Genomic DNA, 22,555 nt, shown 5'->3' with positions numbered 1-22,555 from the left:
AAAGATAGTTATATTTTTCTAAGTTCTATATTACTTTGTCACGCAAGGAAACTTGGTAAGAGGTGTTTTAATTATTTAAAAGCCATAAAAGAGTTACAGCCTTTTAGGTAATTTATACAAGTAACCAATGGAAAAATACAGTGTCGGTAAGTATCAACAATGTTAGAGGAAATAGTAGTTGTTTTATACGGACAAGTCCTTGGCTCCTTGGTAAACTTGTGAAATCACTTATTCTGTAAATTGTTATTGGTGAATGAGCAGGCCCTGATCGACGGTGACCATTTGCGTTGAGGTACTGCCGCCGTCACCATGGTTCTTGGCACCCCATTGGTGGCGGTTGCAGTTCCATGATTACTCGTAGTAGACACGAGTATTGATGGCCCTTGCAAGTGGCGTATTCCGTCGCACCTCAACGCAATTGGACGAGTGCAACACATATTCTTACGCTCATTCCATTGTTTATTGACTTGATTGATATTTGAATTGATTGATTGATTAATAATTGATTGATTGACAAGTAATTGACTTGATTGATATTTGAATTGATTCATTGACTGATTGATTAATAATTGATTGATTGAATTGATTGATTATTGCATTGGTGACGTTCATGCACTTGTGACCTACCCAGTGCATGATCCGCCCGATTTGGGTCGTCACATTTGTTGTATTGATTGTTGATTGTGGGGCAGCCCTGTGGTAGCCCCAGCAAATTGATCACCGCGGCCAGAAGCGCCATATTAAACAAGCAAAATAACATCCATATTGTTTGTTTGATTTATAGGGAATCTGAAATAATACCACTTATACGAGCCTGTCTCGGATAAGTGAGTTTATTTCAGTAACCCTATGTCCTTCCATTCCGGATATCTTAAGCCCTTACAGATATATAATTATATGTACCTTTAGTCCCAACCTATCAATCCGGAAAATTTAGGTCCATTAACATATACTAGTCTAATACTTAGTTGTTTCCTCCTCTTCCTTTCTTGATAAATCGATAAAACGGTAAGGTCATGGAAAATTTTGTGAAGTTGAATTGTTGCAATATTTTAATTTTCCCCACCCACCCTCCTCCTGTTTTAGAACAAATACTGCTGTTCTTGTTATGTCATTGTAGCTGAAGACTTCCTGCTTGGCCTGTGTCCACAACATCCCATGTCGCAGTGATAGTCATGTGCTCCAATCTTCCTCAATGGTGCCCTGTTTGGTCCAGCGTCTTCATCAACTTGTGTTGCATTAGTGAATTCTGTATGATTGCGTATTCTTCAAAGACTGCCTGTTGGGTACAGCGTTCGCATCAACCAATGTCGCGGTGGTGAGGTCTCTATTCTACCTATACCGTGATGACTACCTGTTTGGGATTCCGCATCAACCAATGTCGCGGTGATGAAGTCTCTGTTTAACCTATACCGTAATGACTGGCTGTTTGGGATACCGTCCACTTCAGCCTTGTCGTGGTTGGAATTCCTAGTGTTTGCGTATTCCGTCGCACCTCAACGCAATTGGACGAGTGCAACACATATTCTTACGCTCATTCCATTGTTTATTGACTTGATTGATATTTGAATTGATTGATTGATTAATAATTGATTGATTGACAAGTAATTGACTTGATTGATATTTGAATTGATTCATTGACTGATTGATTAATAATTGATTGATTGAATTTGATTGATTATTGCATTGGTGACGTTCATGCACTTGTGACCTACCCAGTGCATGATCCGCCCGATTTGGGTCGTCACATTTGTTGTATTGATTGTTGATTGTGGGGCAGCCCTGTGGTAGCCCCAGCAAATTGATCACCGCGGCCAGAAGCGCCATATTAAACAAGCAAAATAACATCCATATTGTTTGTTTGATTTATAGGGAATCTGAAATAATACCACTTATACGAGCCTGTCTCGGATAAGTGAGTTTATTTCAGTAACCCTATGTCCTTCCATTCCGGATATCTTAAGCCCTTACAGATATATAATTATATGTACCTTTAGTCCCAACCTATCAATCCGGAAAATTTAGGTCCATTAACATATACTAGTCTAATACTTAGTTGTTTCCTCCTCTTCCTTTCTTGATAAATCGATAAAACGGTAAGGTCATGGAAAATTTTGTGAAGTTGAATTGTTGCAATATTTTAATTTTCCCCACCCACCCTCCTCCTGTTTTAGAACAAATACTGCTGTTCTTGTTATGTCATTGTAGCTGAAGACTTCCTGCTTGGCCTGTGTCCACAACATCCCATGTCGCAGTGATAGTCATGTGCTCCAATCTTCCTCAATGGTGCCCTGTTTGGTCCAGCGTCTTCATCAACTTGTGTTGCATTAGTGAATTCTGTATGATTGCGTATTCTTCAAAGACTGCCTGTTGGGTACAGCGTTCGCATCAACCAATGTCGCGGTGGTGAGGTCTCTATTCTACCTATACCGTGATGACTACCTGTTTGGGATTCCGCATCAACCAATGTCGCGGTGATGAAGTCTCCGTTTTACCTATCTCGTGATGACTGCCTGTTGGGGACAGCGTCAATTTCAGCCTTATCGTGGTTGGAATTCTTAGGGTTTGCGTATTCCGTCGCACCTCAACGCAACTGGACGAGTGCAACACATATTCTTACGCTCATTCCATTGTTTATTTACTTGATTGATATTTGAATTGATTGATTGATTAATAATTGATTGATTGACAAGTAATTGACTTGATTGATATTTGAATTGATTCATTGACTGATTGATTAATAATTGATTGATTGAATTTGATTGATTATTGCATTGGTGACGTTCATGCACTTGTGACCTACCCAGTGCATGATCCGCCCGATTTGGGTCGTCACATTTGTTGTATTGATTGTTGATTGTGGGGCAGCCCTGTGGTAGCCCCAGCAAATTGATCACCGCGGCCAGAAGCGCCATATTAAACAAGCAAAATAACATCCATATTGTTTGTTTGATTTATAGGGAATCTGAAATAATTAACGTAAACATGGCCTAGTTGCGGATCACCTTTAAATTTGATTCTGATGTTTAAGAGATCAGTTAAGAGCTCCTTTTGGAATGTCTGAATCAACTTATGATTTAAATATTACTTGTTATCTTCTAATTTTATCTTTAAACCGCGGGTTTGATTTTCACTGTAGGACGTGGATACCGCTCTTTCAGATGAGACCGTATAAACCGAGATTCGGGCGCAGACATGAAAAAAGATCCCCTCAAGTCTCAAAGACTCTTAGTAAGTACAGAATAGATGTTGCAGTCCTCCACCAAAAGGTGGTTGTATCTCAATATGGGTGAAAAATTCTCTTAGTTGGTTGGAACAAGCATAAATAAAAAAAAAAAAGAAGAAATAAATAAAAAGTACCTTAAATCATTTGGAAGAAAACAAGGTTTTCACATTACTGTTATCTAGGTACATGTAAGAACAATAAGACTGGTTAAATCAGCAAGGACATGATAAACCACTAAATATTGATATTTGACCAATATTGACTTAATGAAATATGAAATCTATTTCGTTTCGTTGTATTGTGTGAAAAACATTGACTGATATCGAATTTCATTTCTGCGGTTTATCTATTTAGTATAGTATATTTTGATAAAGTAAAAAATGCATTTCAAAGACAGTTTATTCAAATAATATTAACAGTCTTAATTTTCCTACCCATAGATGTAATTTTTCTTGTATTTTGTTAAATCAAAATTCATCAAAAGTACGACTTTGATAAAATTAGTATCATACTGTACGAGAATAATAGGTAAAATTAATTAAAAATAATTTAATGCTCCATAAAAACCTTGTATATCACTTAATATATTATTAACAAACAGTATAGAATTTTATCATAACTACTGTATTTAATTGAAAAGTTAAATACACATTTATTTGATAAGAATATGAAACATACCGATGATAGGCATCTTATCAACTGTTAAACACGTACAGTATTATAAACTATTTACAAATATTATTATTGACGTGCAGTTGATTGAAGAGATTTCTACAATCTTGACACAATTTCGTTTTAACTAATTGTCATTAAAAGGAAAGGAAAGAAAATTTATTCAGAGAGGGAAAGGTACGTCCTTTGAATATTCTTTCAAAAGCTAGGATTATTTAAACTTTATAAGGCTTAACCTACCAAAAATTAGTATTTAACTACAGTAACGAAAATCTTTAACATAACGTTTCTAGGTCACTTGAGCTGAAAGTTCACATATTGTCTGTTGTACATGTGTCCAGCTGTCTTTTCACCATCCGTCTGTAAACATTTCACATTTACAACTTCCTCTCTAGAATTCGAACCAATGGACCAATTTCTACGAAACTTGCCAAAAAGCAGCCTTGGTTACAGGCAGATGAGATTCTAGTGTTTTTTTTTTTTTCAAATGAAGGGCCTCTCCCTCTTTCAATGGAAAATACTTCCAAGAAATGTGAAAATTTGGCGTATGTTTAACTCTTCTCTTTGACAACAAATGAACAAAAGAAGTTGAAACATATTTAACAATAATTCACTTTATGCCTCCTATGTGAAATATCAGCCTGATAGTGAATTAAAAAAAATAACCAAACACAGACATGCAGTATTGTCGATTATGTCATTTAATTGAATGGCATAAAGTAAAATGTATAACAAATCATTAAGTGGGATAACCTTATATTAAAGAATACAGGATACATATACATAAGTGAAAGGTACGAGTGTGACCCCCCTGAGACTGACTAGAAATTTACATGCAGTGAATATATCAATCTTTAGGATATATTAGTTTTTTTTTGGTACTATTATTATAATCATTTTTTTTTCTTTTTTTTCACATATGGTAAAGTTTTTACAAAAAGATACAAAAAGATACAAAAAAAAAAGTTTCGATCTTTTAACAAGAAAAACGCTTTTTACGGATTTTTGACCCAAAGCTTGCTTTTTGACCCAAAAGCTTACAGAACGAGAAAACAAAAATATGATCATTAAAGTTTCATAAACCCTCCGCTCACTTATATGAAATTTTTCTTAAACTTTTATGATTTTTCAAAGCAATTGTATATGCTGAATAAAATACAAACAATTATAGCATGCCTTGTGGGGCAAAATTGAAAAAAAAAAGGCACTTAATCTTGACAAATATATAAAGGAAAAATAGACATTTGTGTCATTACGAGTTATCTCTCTTATCAGAGTATCAATGTAGCTTAAAGCTCTTACATCTTACTATGTCAGTCATATAAGCAAATATATTTTGAACATTTCATTTAGTAAGAAACCAGACAAGAATCCCTCCTGAAACTGTAGTTAAAGTTTAATTAGTTTACTCTAGTATTTTTTTGTCTGGGTTGCTTTGTGTCGGGTTGATTTTGTTTCAATGATTTTTTTTTATTACACAATGTACTATATTATATGTAGAGGTCTCCATGTGAGAAAAAACATCACGATATAGGCATAAAGTCAAGCACTTTCTAGTACTCAATCATTTCTCAAGATAAAATTAAAGAGCTAGGTCAGAAAAAAAAGAAATATCTTATTTTCTTTTAAATACAATTTTAATTTAAGGACGCCTATACAAATCATTATTTCCATTGCTTTCAGTTTCAGTGATAGGACGCTTATGTTTACTACACGTTTCTTACTGAAAAATACAAATTGGCAGATGATAAAAGAGATTTTAACTAATCTTTTGTTAATCTATATTTCACTTGAAAAACTGTAGATATTATATTCAATCAAGTGTAATGCCGTATGTATGTATAATGTGATTATAAATTGACCTAAAAATACTACACAAAAAATGAGTCATCCTGCACGCTTGTTATGACCAGATAAATTTATCTGGTAATTCTCAGGATCTTTTTTCGGTCTGTTAATCTCATATACGAGGGTTGATCAAAAGTTCATGGAATTTCAATTTAAAATGTTATCTTGAGTTGAAAGCAAACAATAGACATATTTAAAAAACAGAGCTATTTTGCAACAATGCTTGAAAAATTCACCACATAGCAATGACCACTAAGGTCAATGAGTTTTCTAAATATGGAGAATTGTTAACTCAAGGAGAATTTACATGTATGTCAAATAAGGTTTGAATTACCAAATTCTAGGTGTAATTCACCCTCACATTCAAATGGACTTGAACATATTCTACAGAACAATGTTGTTTTCCTTCATTTCTGTTCTCAAGAAAAGTCGTTGTATTCCCTCGTGTCGACTTTCTTTTGTTTACAAAATATTCTATCTTCCCATTTGATACATGTTCATAATTCAGCAGCAATACCATGCACAGTACGTAAATGGTATCATCTATTATCGCTTACTTGTCAATAAGGAAATTATGAAAAATAACAAAGCAGCGAGTGATATTTCTTATATGCTACATGTATAGTAATCCCTATGAGCCATCCTTTTAAATGCCAATATCACAATTTTGGGTGTATTATGTTTTAAAACATATAAAAATTGAACTCGGATCTGAAATGCACATTGATGTATATATTTTAACTTGTAATGAAAGATTAACATTTATTCTAGGTTAAAAGCAACAAATGGCAACAGGAAAAGAGAAAGGAATACTGACGGATGCCATTACAGAAGATGAACAAAACCTTTTGGTGGAGCTGGGAAAACGTCTTACAGTGATTATTTAATGCTTTGATACTTTTTAATAAGCTATCCAAGTTGTATGTCGGAAAGAAGGCTGTACTTACAGAAAAAAAAACAGGAGAAAAACAATTTTATAATGCTTTCTGTTGTTCACTTTGAGTCTGAAGGAAGTGAAAGATTCAATACGAAATTGTCTGTTTTAGAAAATAAGTCAAGGGGCCACAAACCGTTTTTATATGTATGCTTAAGAGGCAAAATCCTCCATTTTTACAATTTAACTGACTTTAAAACCTTTTTTTTCAGAATGGTCATCCACTGTGTATGAAGATTAAAAATCTGTCTGATACAGCAATGGTAAATGGATGTGTAGCCCCCAACCGTGGGATAATTCACTCTGTCCTGCCCGCGAGTATTGCACCTAACTCCTTCCATTGTCTTGGATTCCATAAGACAAGGTATTCCTTGTATGGCACGGTCGGTGTTGTTGCTTATGATGTTGATAACTTTAAACTTTGCATCATGTATGGTAATCCTTACAGGGGAATGAATAAAGCAGGGTTTCTTTGGTGCGAACGAAAAAAGGAAATTGTTCGCAAATTTGACGATAAGATGCTGGAAATTGGAACTACATTTTATAGCGGAGGAACTATGAAATGGACATCGAGTTATTCTCCCGATGAGAAATACATCGCTGAAGGATTTGTTTCTCAGGGAGATCCGGCATATCTCCATATTCATGTCCGAAATAACAATGCATGAAAATATTCTTCAGGCATGTTTTTGTATCTATGTGAACTAGAAGTATTGGATTCTAAATTATATTTCGTAAAGGTGTACTTAGGGGTTTTTTTGCAGATATTGTAAAGCGCGATGATAATAAAGATAAATGGAGTTTCACGGAAATCTAAATTATAAAAATTATACAGTCATGTAATCTTATTAAGATATATTTTGAATACTTATTCTCGTTATAATTTAGCAAGCCAATTACTCATTTTTTTCAACTATCACTTTGTGAATATTAGTAATGCCCCTCTATTAAAAGTAATGCTAATTCCAAAGACATCAATCCCTTTTGGTCTTCTTGATATATAATAATGTGGGTCATGTTTGTTTTTCTCCTTTTCATATGTACTACATGTATTTACTAAACATTGTTGTACTTGTCATTGAAAAATGTAATAAAAATATGTTATACAAATATTTCAGAAACAGTTTTTTCATTAATTTCGTGAATTTGTTATTCTTAATATTTATCGATTTGAAAGCAAAGATTTGTTTTAAATGAAATTCTATTTGTATTTCCATCCTTTCATGCTGTTATTTCAAAGTAATATTTGAGTTATTGAATCGATAAAAAAAGAATTATGTCTTTTGAAAAATAAATGAACAAATAAGGTCAAGATAGTGCATGTTGATCGATCTTATAAAATATACAAATACAGTAACTCTAAAATATACAAATACAGTAACTCTAATACAAATTCGGAATAGGACACACAACGCAGACCCTCGGAAATTCCAAATGTTGTATCAAATGCATGGGCATAACATCCACTATTAAATGTTAAAATAAAATAAAAATATAAAAACCGGTAAATGTGAAGGACTTGAAAAAACCATAGCAACCTAAGAAATACAAGCTCCTGTCAGTTGTACTTAATAGTTACAATGGAACGTTCATTTAAACTATTTAAATTAGAAAATAACATGTGTAAGCTTAATTGTGATTGAATTGAGATTAAAGAAAAGGGAAAAAATATTTGGAAAAAGATAAAAGAAAATTTTACCTACTTGATTTAAAACTCATGTCGGAGAGACTAAGACCTACGTATACTTTGGCCTTATTGCTAGCGCTCAACTACGTTAATCCATATGTCTGTTTCTGATTCTGAAGTTTGTTTTTTTTTTATTGTGTAACTTCCACCTTAAAGTAAACTACACAAAAACGTGGGTTATATAATGCCAAGATTGTAGACATCTAGCTTGCGAGTTATACCCCCCTCCTGGATAAAGTCCTCAACCTCATAATTTTTTTTTTCTTTTCAAAGTTTGTTGGCAAGAAACAATAAGCGATTGGTACAATGCAGGTCCACAGTAATATAATTTGAATTATATAAAATGCACTTCACAAAAAATTTGAACTCTATCTGACACCAGACTCATTAAACATTAAAGAAATAAACTAGTTGATCACAAACCTTCCTTTCTGTGTTTAAGAATTGCTACGGCGCTAACTCACCTATCTCTCTTTAAAAGATAAACTTGTTTCGGGAATATGCTAAGCCTATTGACGGAACAAAATAGTGATTCAGCCTCACTCTCCCAAACACTTGAAGTGACGTAATCAGACCAGACAATTGGCAATCCTTAATCCTCGGCTGACTTCCCTACGCTCCTTTGAAACCTCAGATGTGATTGACGGAGGAATACACATCAGATCGTTACATTTCTCCTCCGGAAACTGCCTTGTCACTCAATTCATATTTCTCTCTGCATAAAGTTCTTAAAGGTTTCTTAACTTGTCCAATTCTTCAATGTAAATAGGATTTGATTACAATCTTATGTAGGCTTTGAAAGCAAGAACAAAAACGTGGGTGTTTCACAAAGTAACTCGGAAGTACCTCGGATTTCAAATGTATGGCATTTGAAACAAATTTAAATAAGATCACATGGCTGAATCAGCAAGCTGGTAGAACACCTTTGACGTCCGAGGTTATGTGCGAGGTACAAGCCATCCAAGGAATTCAGAGTGGACAACTGGTCCATTTAACTGTTTACATGTTAAATGAAAATGATTATGATGTGTTTTGCTCTAGAAGACCTAAAAATTGTTAATAGTGATAAAGGGTTTGCATCTAACATGTCTAATATGCATCTTGTACTAAATAGGATATAGCAGGAAGTATGAGTTTGTTCAAAGACAAATGCCAAGAAATACAAAAAAAAACAAAAAAACAACAACAACAAAAAACAATTAAATCATATCATTTATTAAGTGTAAAATCATTTTTTATACGACAAATGCATGAGGAAGATGAGGAATAGATGTATATGTATGCTATGAAAGAATCAGTATTATAAGCGTAGCAAGATTGTGCAATGAGTGACAACTCGCGTTGCAGTTGCAGTATTTTTTTTCAATGGAAACCTGTATAAATGAAAACTGATCTACATAGTTTCTTAACAAATTATTGAAATCATGGCACATGAGCTTAGATTTCTAGAGTCAAGTACTTAAGCAGGACCAATGGGCCTCCAGTACGATAAGTGAAGGGCCGGGTCTTTTTGATGAGTCTCCAAAAAAAAAAAAGCCAATGTCCCTGGCGGCGATATGGTAGAAAACACTCGCTGCTAAGTGACACCGAATGTCTTTGGATCTTAAGTTGAAGACCATAACAGTATTTGGTGACTTTTATGTTAAAATATTTTGAAGCGGGGGTAAAGAGAACGTTATATTAATTATCCATTCATGACATTTTTCATAAGCAACATGATCATATAGACTCAAAAATTGTTGGTGGGCTGACAATTTACTTCCTGCTATACGAGGCTTTTAAATAATACGCAATGCTTATTAGAATTTAGGGTACTAAGATAATAAAAACAAACAAGCTTTATCGATCAAAAAAAGGTTAACATACAATATATTTAATCAAAGTAAACTTCCCATTGTGATTAACTTTCATGTTCGGATAATAAATTCTTCGTTGACATTCTGAAAAGTACGTGTACTATTATATAAATATCTATCCAGGTACTTAGAATTGACATTTGAATTTGAAAATAAATCATATCCCAGTTAACAAACGTATCTTCCTTCGTGTACTAAGTCAAACTAAATGGCTCTTAGGCAAGTGTATGTTCTACACGTACGTTACATGTACATGTATGGACGTCTGCCATGCGCGGATCTAGATGGGGAGGGGAGGGGGGGGGGCATGGGCGGTCCGATAAACCTTGAAAAAGCATTAAAAGTTTACGACTAATCCTCCCTCCAAACCACCAAAAATGCTCTTTTTTTTAAAGTTTGGAAATGAGTTGACTTTATTTTGCTTGTCAAGAGATTCCTGGGGTTGTATTTTTTTTTAATTTGACTGGGGTAGACCATGGCTGTACATGATTATGTTTCTATGGATAACGAAGCTTAAATAAATTTATAAAGTGTTCATACCTTGTTCAAAGTTTATTTTTAACTCAAATGTATAATGTGAAACATAAAGTATCTTTTAATGTTTATTCTAAATGAGATTAATGTATGGATATGTAAAATATTCTTAAATAAAATACCCGACTATACGTACAGCATTCTGTAAAAACGACTTTTAATTTACTTTTAGCAAATAAGAATTTTATACATCTCTATCAAAAAAAAAAGATAATTATCTCGACGAAATTTTACTGCTTTACAAGTGAACAAGCATTCTGATAGAATTGCCTTTAGCTGTTTAGATCCGCAGAGGCTTTGAAAGTAAAAGGCCTACGTTACCTACTTAGAGTTCACCTTTAAGTTCACCTTTACGGGCTGTTGTGATCGGATCTTTCTGATTTTCTTTTTTTTAATATTATAAAGCACATATTTTGAAACAAAATCTTATTTTGAATACCTTCCTTTCTGATGTCGAAAAAAAAAACCTCACCTACTTTAAATTCACCTTTACATGCGTTTACCGATTTCCATTTTGATTTTTTTATTTTGGAAATATTATATTTCACATTTAAAAAAAAAAGAAGAAAAACTGTTAATTAGGATATGTGATATCGAAGAAAATGTACAACAAATAAATAAATAAATAAACTCAAAATAGACAAACAAATTATTCATTAAAGAAAACAATAACATGTTAAGAGGAGAAATAAATATAAATGTGACATTGTCTTCACAATGTTGACAACATTCGGAATTCCTTCAGGGCTTTCATCAAACAAAAGTAAATGCCACGAGAGTGGGTCGTTTCCAGGCTGCGATTGAAAGGTAACGAGACATATTTGAAATAGGTCGACTGTATAAAAAAGTCAGATATTTATTAAAGATCGCGGGGACGAGAAGTTAAACATGGATCTAGTTGTTTTATTCCTTGTAGCTTTTACAGGTAAGTTTTTTCTTTCTTTACCGCGTCTGCGTGTTCTGTGAAATAATTAATGCACTTTTAAGTTCCTACATTTTTAGTTGACAGGTTAAATTATGCAGATAGCTAGAACACCGGTGGTCGAATAGATACATACATATTTACTACTTTTTCAAGGATGCATTTAATTTCCCACCTTTAAACGAATTTTATCAATTATAAAACTTGTTCGTGGATTTGCCTGGAGGAAGAGAATACATGTATGTATTGTTAGCGTATACATTGAATCTAAATATATATGCAAAGAAAAAGCATCATCATTAATCAAAAATGGCATGCTCTTCGTATGATAATAATTAAAACCGCTCCGAATATTAATACTGTAATACTGTTATTATGTGGATGATTTCCATTAGCCTAGGAACCATTTTTTCTCCTTGTCATAAAAAACCCCCCAAACACTCTTACATAAATTTAATGTGTATAAATTCAAATTAAAGATTTTCTCACGTAGTAGTTTATCTTTCTTTGCTCATTCAATTTTAATTCTCTTAAATACAGGTGCCATAAAGTTCCTATCAAATGACCAACAGATGCGTTCATTGATACACGTACTCGGAAAAGGTCAAACGGGTTCAAATAATGTTTTCGTAAATCAGTCTCGACCTATTTAAAGAAACTGGTCATTTTCTGTAGAGAAAAGAACAAAGATATAATGATTTCTATGATTTTGAATGAATGATCCATGTTCAGTATTATTTGTATTTTGTATATTACAAAGGGAGTTTCGATCATTTAATCAATTTACGAGGGGATCAGTCGTCCCTTATCTTGATTTATGTACCTTATAATGCAAATACTTCCCGCTTTTCTCCTTTGGAAATTATATAACTTTACCGGGAAATGTGATATATTTGTGGAGCTTGTCATTTTCTGATTTAAAAAAAAATGGTTGAGCAATTGAAATCATTTACCATTTAAAATATAAATAAATTAATTAAAATACCTCCTAGTTCTAAAATGTGTACGTGATAAATACATCTTTGTACTTTGAAATGAATGTTTAACATAAAATATTAATTTGCAATTTTCACTAAAAAGACATTTTCACAGATTAATTTATCCACCTTCTTAATATTTTCGTAAAAAAAAGCGGTACAGTATTTCATGTTTGAGAGATTTGCCTTAATGACATAAAAAAACACCTTGTAGATTAAGGACCACCTTTATACTGTTTGCCTTCCTGGCTGTAGCTATATTTATTCTCCACTTAATATCTATTGTAATCTGTAGTCGTGTATAAAGTTTACCTTAACCCGGTGAACTTTACCAGACATGAAAACACGGGTATTACCTTGAATGCATATCTACGCGTGGTAGCTTCTGTAATAAAAAATGCACTTGTTGCCATGCACGTAAAAAATTGCAGGATGTTTACAACTTGGGATAGGACTAAAAGCTTGTTTATAGAACAACAAAATTTTGAGGTTTTCTTTCCTCATGAGAGACTTTCGCATATAATGAAACCAAGCCTAACTGTGTATGAAACCTATGTCATATAAATATACTGATGTCAAATACCTGTTAAAATTACAATACACATTGATTAATATAAAAAATTCACCTGTACTAGGGTCCCGTTCTGCAGGCGCCCTAGAATGATCAGCTTGTCCGCCCGTCCGTCTGAGATTTCTTGTCCGAAACATATCTTCTCTCTCCTTGGCCCAATCTGGCTACTTCACCCACAGAGTGGCTTTTGGTAGAGGGTGTGCAATGACCTTGAACCCTGTTTCTAGGTCTAGGGTTCAGGTTATTGCAGAATATATATCGAAAATCCTTGTCCGGGGCATATCTTCACTCGCCTTGGTCTAATGTGGTTCATATTTCAGTCACAGAATGCTACTGGTGAATGGATGTGAATTGTTCTTAAACGAAGTTTCTAGGTCAAGGGTCAAGTTTAAAACCCTTTCAGCTACCTTACATTTTCATGTTCATTGCTGAAAGGGATCCCTTTGACATTGCCACCATCTCAATGATATCGAGTTTTAAGAAAGTTAGTCAGTGAATTCCATAAATATTTTTCATAATTTTTTCTTCTTTATATTAACAAATTACTGAGTAGACATATTAATCTTTTTTTTATTCATGATATTAAATGCTGAATCATTTAACCCCTTAAGGGTATCTTGAAATTACTGTGCCCGTTAAAGTCTTGCTTTGTTTGATTACGAGAAAAAAAGTATTGTAAGAAAATCATGCATATATAAGAGATTAATTTACAGTTTTCCTTATATGTAATTTGTTTAATTTCTTTTCATAAACATATTTTTTTTTTTGCAAACATTGATTCATTACACGTATTTCTAATGATTTTAATTTTTTCATATCCTTACAATATATTTGTAGCATACACATCTGCCTTACAACAGACTGACGTAGACTACATTGGTGCAAATCTCGGTGTAGAAATCTCAGTTCACGATAACACAAAATATGACGGAACAAAACATAGATTCAGCCTCACTCTCACTAATACCGGAAGTGAGGTAATCAGACCAGACAATTGGTCCATTTACTTTTACAGTTTCTTTAGGATTGAACCTGATCACCTCCCTTCTGCGGAAGGATACATATCCTCTAACTATAAAGTGAAATTTAAACAAATAAAAGGTTGTTTGTTTAGCATGACCCCGATGCCAGATTTTCCCAATATTTCTCCAAATGGATCTCATTTTATTGAGTTTTTCGGGCAGTGGTGGACAGTGTCCAGAACGGATGTTCCCCCAAATTGGTACGTGGCCGGGCCAAACCTGAAACCCGCCAACATCAAATCAACTGCTACAGGGAAGAAATTTGTGACAAATTACGAAACTATCGGTCAGTGGAAACGATATCGAGTTGATCAGTTTAACCCTTTCACACCACAGGATCGTTATAGAAGGCAGAAAGTTCGTAATTTTAATACTCATGCAAAACTGATTATTCCTACTCCTAAATATATTGAAGTTCTATCCCAGAAGTCTTTGCGTGTGAGTGAAATGACGGCAGTATGCACACAGGCTGTTTCAGAAAGTTGCATACTTTTAAAAGGTAAGACATTGAAATATGTTTATGTACATCATTGTCAGTTGGTCATACATACTAGTCATTAAAAGTAAGTATTAGAGAGATGCTTAGTTGTACGAAAGTGCTAAAAAAAAATTAAAAACACTGTTAACATTTCGAAAGATTGATTTGCTTACAAGAAGTTAAAATTCATAATGTTTAAAATGAAAAGAGATTTTTAGGTTTTAAAAATGGTCTTATCATGTTTTATTTCATTTGACAAGATAACTATTGCTTTATGCTTTATAAGTGGTGTATATCTTTTTAGTTTGATATTTATATACTGTATACATTGTAAAAAATATGTTTTTGTGAAACACTAATGACCTCGTGTGGCAGATGGGGAGGGTTGAAGTTTCTCAAAACTAAGTCAAGCCCCAAAGGTCAAGGTCTAAACTCTAAAGTTCAAAATTGTTAGTATCCAAAGGAAGGAATATACTTGTGAATTATGAAAACCCTCGATCTAACTGTTGAAAAGTTATGTGCAGGGCTAAAGGTTTTTAAAATTGGGTCAATTTCTAAGGTCAAGGTTTAAGGGTAAAAAAACTAATATCCACTGTAAGGTCTTGTTACAATGAATATACGAAATCTGAAGTATGATAGCCCTAGCACTTAAAGTCAAAAGTCATGACCAATTTAAAAATGTGAATCTTTTTTTTTAAAGTTGGTCACACTCCAAGGTCAATTCAAAGTCGGTGGTACACAAGGAAAGTTCTTGCCACAGATGATAAACCTGTGAAATATGAAATCCATGGCCCCATGCCATCAAAAGTTATGGACAACTTTAACTTTTTTTGTGAATAAACATACAAACAGGCGGATTGCAAAAAAAACATTCTGCATTTGTCGTTAAATATTTTTTCAAGGTCATTTATAAAAACAATATGCATTTTCGCATTTTTGCTAGATGTAAAAATTGTTTATTCAATTATTTTAAAAAAAACAAACAAATAATTAATCCTGCTAAGAATATACATTTATATTAATATGTTTGCTAAAATTTCTAATATTTTTTCCGTCTTTTTTGAAGAAAAACTAGGATTGAACACAAATATAGATAACAATACATCTAACGACCAACACCGAAACAGAATTAGAATCTACAAAAATTCATCCATCGGTGGAAATCCGGGCTTTTATAGATTACAGACTGATACAGAAAAATCGACAGTTACACTGGTAGGAACTACCCCCACAGCTGTGCATTATGGGATACAGTCGATTCTTAGTTTGGTGGCAGGATCACATGACAAAAATAGTATACCGGATGTATCAATTGAAGACGAGCCTCGTTTTCAACATCGAGGTATGCACGTGGATGTGTCACGGAACTTCAGGACGAAAAAGGATATTGTACGGTTAATGGATGCCATGTCAATGTACAAGATGAATAAATTACATCTACATTTGTCGGACGATGAAGGTTGGAGGATAGAAATTCCAGGTCTCCCTGAATTAACGGAGGTGACTATTCGTATTCTTTTGTTAATTTTGGATACCAATAAGAAATGCAGGGATAAGAGTTTCTTTATTTCTTCGTTTTTTTTTCCTTTGGCTGAATTGGTTTTTATTATAAAGTCTAACTGCACTCAATTTGTTTCAAATATGTATTACAAAATTTTAGACACAATTTCCCTCTTTGATTGAATTCTTTTTTTTTTGTGCCACACCAATTCAATTTCTTGTTCGTTGGACATTTGATGAAAAAAGTACGAGCGCGCTAGCGATTAAATAATAATATTATTTCTTTATTGTAGGCAAAAGTTTTAGACGGGGCGTGAAAAAAATTAAGCGGAGAATTATATTTTATTTTAATTGGCAGAGTAAGTAGATTAAAAGTACCATAAATAGAGCGGAAATTAAACAGAAAACAGCACAGAATTCCATGGTGCGGGGATTTTTAATTAATTTTATTTATATAGTTTTGTTTAAATACGAGCGCGCGGGTCCGACGAACAAAAATTTTTATTGGTGTGGCCTTGTCTGAAAATACGTAAAATATAAAATGTGTATAAGTCATGGATCTATAATAAGAACCCCGAAATAAGATATAACTATAAATCTTCCATTTGAACTTTTTACCAGTAAAAACACATTATGTTTAATAATTCATGAATAATAAAATGATATTTATTAAATCAAGTATCCTAACAGTATAAAATGAAACCTACTATTTAAATGATAACGATAACTTGAATGTTTTCTTTTTTCTGATGAAGGTTGGAGGAAAACGTTGTCATGATCTGGAGGAGACGAAATGTATAATTCCTCAGCTTGGTTCCGGTGGTGATGACACCACTTCCGGTTCCGGATATTTCAATGTTTCCGAATTTCAAGACATTCTAAGGGAGGCCACCAAACGTCACATCGATGTCATTCCGGAAATAGATATGCCAGGGCATTTCCATGCCGGAATCAAAGCTATGGAGGCAAGATATAAAAAATATGAGAAAACAAACCCAGAGCTCGCGAACCAATATCGACTTATCGATCCAAACGATACGAGTAAATATGAATCCGTCCAAATGTTTAACGACAATGCAATAAATCCCTGTATAGAGTCAACCTACACCTTCGTAGAGAAAGTCGTATCGGAAATTCAAAAGATGTATATAGGGTACCAATTGCAACCATTAAAGTTTTTCCACTTTGGTGGAGATGAAACGGCAAAAGATTCCAATGTTAATTCGAGCGCATGCCAAGAAATGGCCAATCAAAATTCGTATTATGAGGAACCTCATCATCTTAAGGAATATTTTGTGAAGCGGGTTGCCAATATAACAAATAGCTTAGGACTTGATCTGGCTGGTTGGGAAGACGGACTCATGGGAGATAATGGTGCTCCTATTAATAGAAAATCAATACCTAATTCCGAAGTATACGCAAATGGCTGGCAGAATATTTGGGAATGGGGAATAGGAAAAAGAGCATACGTCCTAGCTAATAATGGGTATAAGGTTTGTATATTTTGTTACATTTTATGATGTCATAAATGTGCAATAGGTAAAAGTTACCTTTTTACTGGAAATTAGTAGAATATACATGTACATTAAACGCCCAATAGCATAATTAAGTTTGGCACACAGATTTGTTTTTACGAGGATAGCTTTACATTGATAATTGTTTTAACCGGATAGTGTGAATTCCAAAATCTTGCTTTATACTTTAATAACTTCCTTACAGTACTTTATTTGTTTAAAAAGTATCCAATCCGGAATTTTGTCTGATCCGACTAATATATTTGAAACCAGTGGTGGCGGATTAGACAACCTTTATTGTATGACAAGTATATCAGTTTGAATTTTAAGAAATCCAAATGATATAAAAAAAACTTTGATATCTGAAAATAATCTTAAAAGTCAAACACCTTTATGTATTATTTTTTATCCTAAGGTTGTGATGTCCCATGCAACTCATTTCTTTTTTGATCAACCACAAGAACCGGATCCGGAAGAGAGCGGTCTTTACTGGGCCACGCGCTACACCGACGCCATGAAGACTTTTCACTTCCTGCCGGATAGACTTTACGACAATATTCAAATTAAACGTTCTGGAGAGACTATAACTAAGGCAGAAGTGTGCGGAGAGAATAACAAAGATTGTCCCCCGTTACAGCATAAAGAAAATATAATAGGTAAATTTGATCAAGTAATACATATAGACCATTTAAAAATATTATTTTTGTACGTAATAGTGAAATAAAAAATCAATATATAAGAAAAAAACTTCTATTTAGAACACATTTGAGGACGTTCTTTTAGTTTATTTCAAATATCTAAATTTATGTTCGCATCATAGATCACTTATCAGATTCGTACATGTGATTAAAGCAGTTATATGTATATCCATTAAAAAGAACCCAGCAAATTCTACCTAAACTTGGTTTAAAAAATCTAAGATTAGAGGTCTATATTAATTTGCTCCATATTGTTTTCTTTTCGTGGACTCCTGAGCTTGATATCTATTTTCTCATGAATTTGATCATTCTATTGCTAAAGTTTAGACAATCATTCACAATTTTTGTCACATTGGTTTAACCATTAAACACGTAAAATTTTCAAAGGTCTACAGGGCCAGTCTTGGGGTGAAACATTCATGACTCCGGAAGTTTTCAACTACATGATATTTCCTAGACTTCTCTCATTGGCTGAGCGTGCTTGGCACAAAGCATCATGGGAAGATTTAGATAACCCAGAAAAAGATATTGTAGCAGCAGAGGATTGGGAGGAATTTGCAAACACAATTGGTCACAGGGAATTAGACAGACTTGAGAAGCTCGGCATCCGTTATAGAATAGCGCCGCCTGGTGCCATGTAATGGCGTCATATTTTTATAGTTTTCAGCTCACTTGAGTCAATCAAACGTTCAAATGAAGTTTTTGTTCAAAATTTCTTAAACTTTTAACTGTTCTTATCAGTATTATTGCACATTAAATTAAGAAAGGTTTTTTTTACGGTTTCTAAGGTGTTGCAAGAGAAAGACTTACTTAATGTATTACTGCATTATCAATATCAATTTTCTTTCATGTCAGTTTATGCTTAATGAAAGTTAATATTGCCAAGTTATAGATCTATAATTAAATGATAAGAGAAACCTATGTTAAGATGTCTAAAATGATCTTCACTGTCACCTCTTAGAAATTATAAGAAGGATTTCTTCTAAAATTATTTTTTTTTGTTTTTCATAGAGTAGAAAAGGGATTTCTCAAAGTGAGTACAGAGTTCCCAGGTCACGTGGTGCAGTATAGCAAAGATAATGGTACTTCCTGGACTGACGTCCCGACTGAATGGTTTATTAAGGACAATAGCCCCCTTTTAATGAGAACAAGGTACTGTAGATTCCTAGCTAATTATACGCGAGGAATTAATTTCCGCGTTATTTTGCGAGAAGCATCTCTTGCTAAATAATATTATTCGCTTTTATTTTTATGGTGTTGAAATCTATGTAAATTCTGTCGACCAACCTTTCATTAGCGAAATAAAATTCACGCTATTTGACGTTAAGGGGCTAGTACGATATAGTAAGTACTCGTGAAAAATAAGGAATTTACAGTACAGTGATTGGCTCAGAGACATCCTTATAAATCTACATTTTGAGAGTCTATTTTCAATTCATTTGAAAATGTATTCTTATATATATGCTCTATATTCGTAAGTTCTTTTTTGATTTCTATCATTTAACGATTTTTTATAATTTGACTTTGCACAACATGTTCTAACTATAATTTTCTAAAGTGATTTTGTGTTATCAAAATCCAATACCGATAACAAATTTTATACTTTTTCAACATCGTTTAGTACAAAGGATAAAACAAGGTTTAGCAGGGAAGTCACTTTCTATCCAGGTAGGAATCGTTTATTTTTAAGGACAGATGATACAAACAATTTTTTTCTTTGGAGGAGACTTAGTATCATGCCACAAGTTTAGAAAAGTGGATATTTCCTAGAATTTTTCTCAAAAGAACTGGAAAATGAAATAGACTTGGAAAATATTAGTAATATTTCAATAAAATTACAAATACTGAGAAAACACACTCAGTAAAGGTTTACAGATGAAAAAAAAATTTAGAATATGTTACAGTTTGTAAATATGTGCTAAAGGTGTAATATAAACTTTAGTATACCAAGCTATAGAAAAGTATACCAAGCAAGGTGAATTTTATAAGAACAAGCAAAATTGTAAAAAATTAGCTTATATGATATTGCTGATTTTTTGTCATTTTGTTTTTCCTCATTTTTTAAAAATTATTACACTTTTTAGCACCAAATTAACATATTCTAAAATTGATTTTCATCTGTAAACTTTTATTGAGTTTGATTAGTCTATATTTATTTTTTCATTGAAATATGACTAATATTTTCCATGTCTATTTCATTTTTTCGGTTCTTTGGAGAAAAAATTCAAAGAATTATCCACTTTTCTAAACTTGTGACATGATATAAAGTATCTTCCAAAGAAAAAATTTTTTTGTATCATCTGTCCTTAAATTTATCTCGAAATTATCAGTCAATATTGAAAAATTCATTAATATCAAACCAAATTCAGTGACAGAAGGGAACCCCTCCCAAAACATTTACTAAAAATGTAACCTACGTTTTTGTAGTGGAACCTCTTCCAATATCTGACCAACATCTCGTAGACTACATTGCTGGTAACTTGGATATTCGATATGACGTCATCAGTAATCTTGTCAATGACTGGCAAAATTTTACCGCCAAAATAACAATGAAGAACATGGGAACTCGGGATCTTTCCCTGGGAAACTGGGAAATATACTTCTTTTCAATACGTCTCATACAACCAAATGATTTTCCTTACCAACATGGCTACTTACTGGAGGATTGTAATATGAGACTTTATCATGTCGGGGGTAGTTTATTTAAACTCACTCCAGTCGGGCGCCAGTTTTCATTGAAATCCAAAAACAGCTTAGCGTGTACAATCATCGCCAAGTATTGGCAATCAGCCAGAACGGATTGTATGCCGAACTGGTACGTCACCGCTGAGGGCATGCAGGGAAAGGATATTAAGGCAACTCAAAACGAGGCTTTGACCTATGTTGGACCTTTTGATAGACCTGCGCAGTATCGTCGATATCCAGAGGATACCTATCATCCATACACGCCAGAAGAGAGATACGACATGAATGAAGCTATGACAGTCTCTGGAATGCCTGCGAAACATATTATACCAACTCCAGCAAATATTATTCTAGAAGATAGTTCAGTGAACGTTGATTCATCATGGGTTATACTTAATTCTACAAAGTATAGTAAAGAAATCAAGTTAATTTCTCGTAAGTTGTTTAAACTTTACTTCAACATGAATTATTTCCAATAAAAATATAAATATGGAAGCTTTGAACCATTTACTATCTACGAAATTAGATCTTATTATAAGTATATAGAACTACAATTTATCAGATAATTCAATGTTGCCTTTTGAATTATTTTTCTTTTCTTTAAAATGAAAATAAATCCTAGATGCTCACATATATCAACGCATCAATTACTTCATCCCATGTTTTCTTTTTCAGATCTCTTGAATATCAGAATTGAAAATACGAAACCCTCGTCTAAGTACATAGAAGTAGAAACAGTAGACAATTTAAATTTGCTCGACAACAATGAAACACATGATGAAGCATATTGGATAATTATAGACGATTCAGTTATCACTATTTCCGTAAGAACTACAACAGGGCTATTCTATGCCTACCAATCACTGCGAAGCTTAGCTAATGGAGGAACTATACTTCCGGTCTGCGTCATCAATGATCAGCCTCGTTTTCAATACAGAGGAATGCATGTCGATGTGGGACGAAATTTTCATTCAAAACAGGAGATCCTAAAAATCCTTGACGCCATGGCTATTTATAAGTTAAACAAGTTTCACTTTCATTTGACTGAGGACGAAGGGTGGAGACTTGAGATCCCTGGTCTCCCTGAACTTACTGAGGTATTTTTTTTTTAATTCAATGTCTAGTTTTTTTTTATGTGGTTTGGCATTTTGTTATGTTGTTTCAACGTCCCTCCCGAGAATTTTTCACTCACACGGAGACGCCACCACTTGGTACTTCAGAGCTGCAAATTTTGTCTTATACTCGGCACCTACGACCATTGAGCGGTGAGGAATTTTTTCGACACGGGACTTCGGTTTATAGTGTCTCGTCTGAAGGACTCCGACATAGGGATTCGAACTTGCAACATAAGGATGAGCTTCTTAATCCGCAAACGTTTGCGGGTTGTATTTACATTTACACGAAAAAGGGTTTTTATGACTTTGAACCAAC

General features: G+C 33.5%; 2 protein-coding genes across 3 annotated transcripts in view; both read left to right on the top strand.

The window, feature by feature from the left end:
- Nucleotides 1-22,555, top strand: part of LOC134260252 (uncharacterized) — a 117,652-nt gene that overhangs the window by 86,748 nt on the left and 8,349 nt on the right. The window contains exons 1-10 of one of the 2 annotated variants that reach the window (XM_062742823.1): nucleotides 11,534-11,682; nucleotides 14,065-14,748; nucleotides 15,794-16,227; nucleotides 16,983-17,720; nucleotides 18,157-18,397; nucleotides 18,827-19,076; nucleotides 19,451-19,591; nucleotides 20,061-20,107; nucleotides 20,867-21,559; nucleotides 21,800-22,221. In XM_062742823.1, coding sequence (XP_062598807.1) covers nucleotides 11,646-11,682; nucleotides 14,065-14,748; nucleotides 15,794-16,227; nucleotides 16,983-17,720; nucleotides 18,157-18,397; nucleotides 18,827-19,076; nucleotides 19,451-19,591; nucleotides 20,061-20,107; nucleotides 20,867-21,559; nucleotides 21,800-22,221 — 3,687 coding nt within the window. In that variant the 5' untranslated portion in view covers nucleotides 11,534-11,645. Of the gene's footprint in view, nucleotides 1-11,533; nucleotides 11,683-14,064; nucleotides 14,749-15,793; nucleotides 16,228-16,982; nucleotides 17,721-18,156; nucleotides 18,398-18,826; nucleotides 19,077-19,450; nucleotides 19,592-20,060; nucleotides 20,108-20,866; nucleotides 21,560-21,799; nucleotides 22,222-22,555 lie in introns of those variants that run through there. The other variant, XM_062742824.1, reaches the window with a different exon arrangement.
- Nucleotides 3,943-7,502, top strand: LOC134260249 (uncharacterized). Its single transcript, XM_062742820.1, has 3 exons — nucleotides 3,943-4,075; nucleotides 6,518-6,621; nucleotides 6,893-7,502. Exons 2-3 carry the CDS (start codon nucleotides 6,532-6,534, stop codon nucleotides 7,346-7,348), a joined length of 546 nt encoding a protein of 181 aa, XP_062598804.1. The 5' UTR covers nucleotides 3,943-4,075; nucleotides 6,518-6,531; the 3' UTR covers nucleotides 7,349-7,502.

The sequence above is a fragment of the Saccostrea cucullata genome, unplaced genomic scaffold (genome assembly GCF_032062105.1).
Source record: "Saccostrea cucullata isolate Sc308-1 unplaced genomic scaffold, CSIRO_AGI_Scuc_v1 ctg1513, whole genome shotgun sequence".
Lineage (NCBI taxonomy): Eukaryota > Metazoa > Mollusca > Bivalvia > Ostreida > Ostreidae > Saccostrea > Saccostrea cuccullata.
This window is presented reverse-complemented; position numbering and strand designations above follow the sequence as displayed.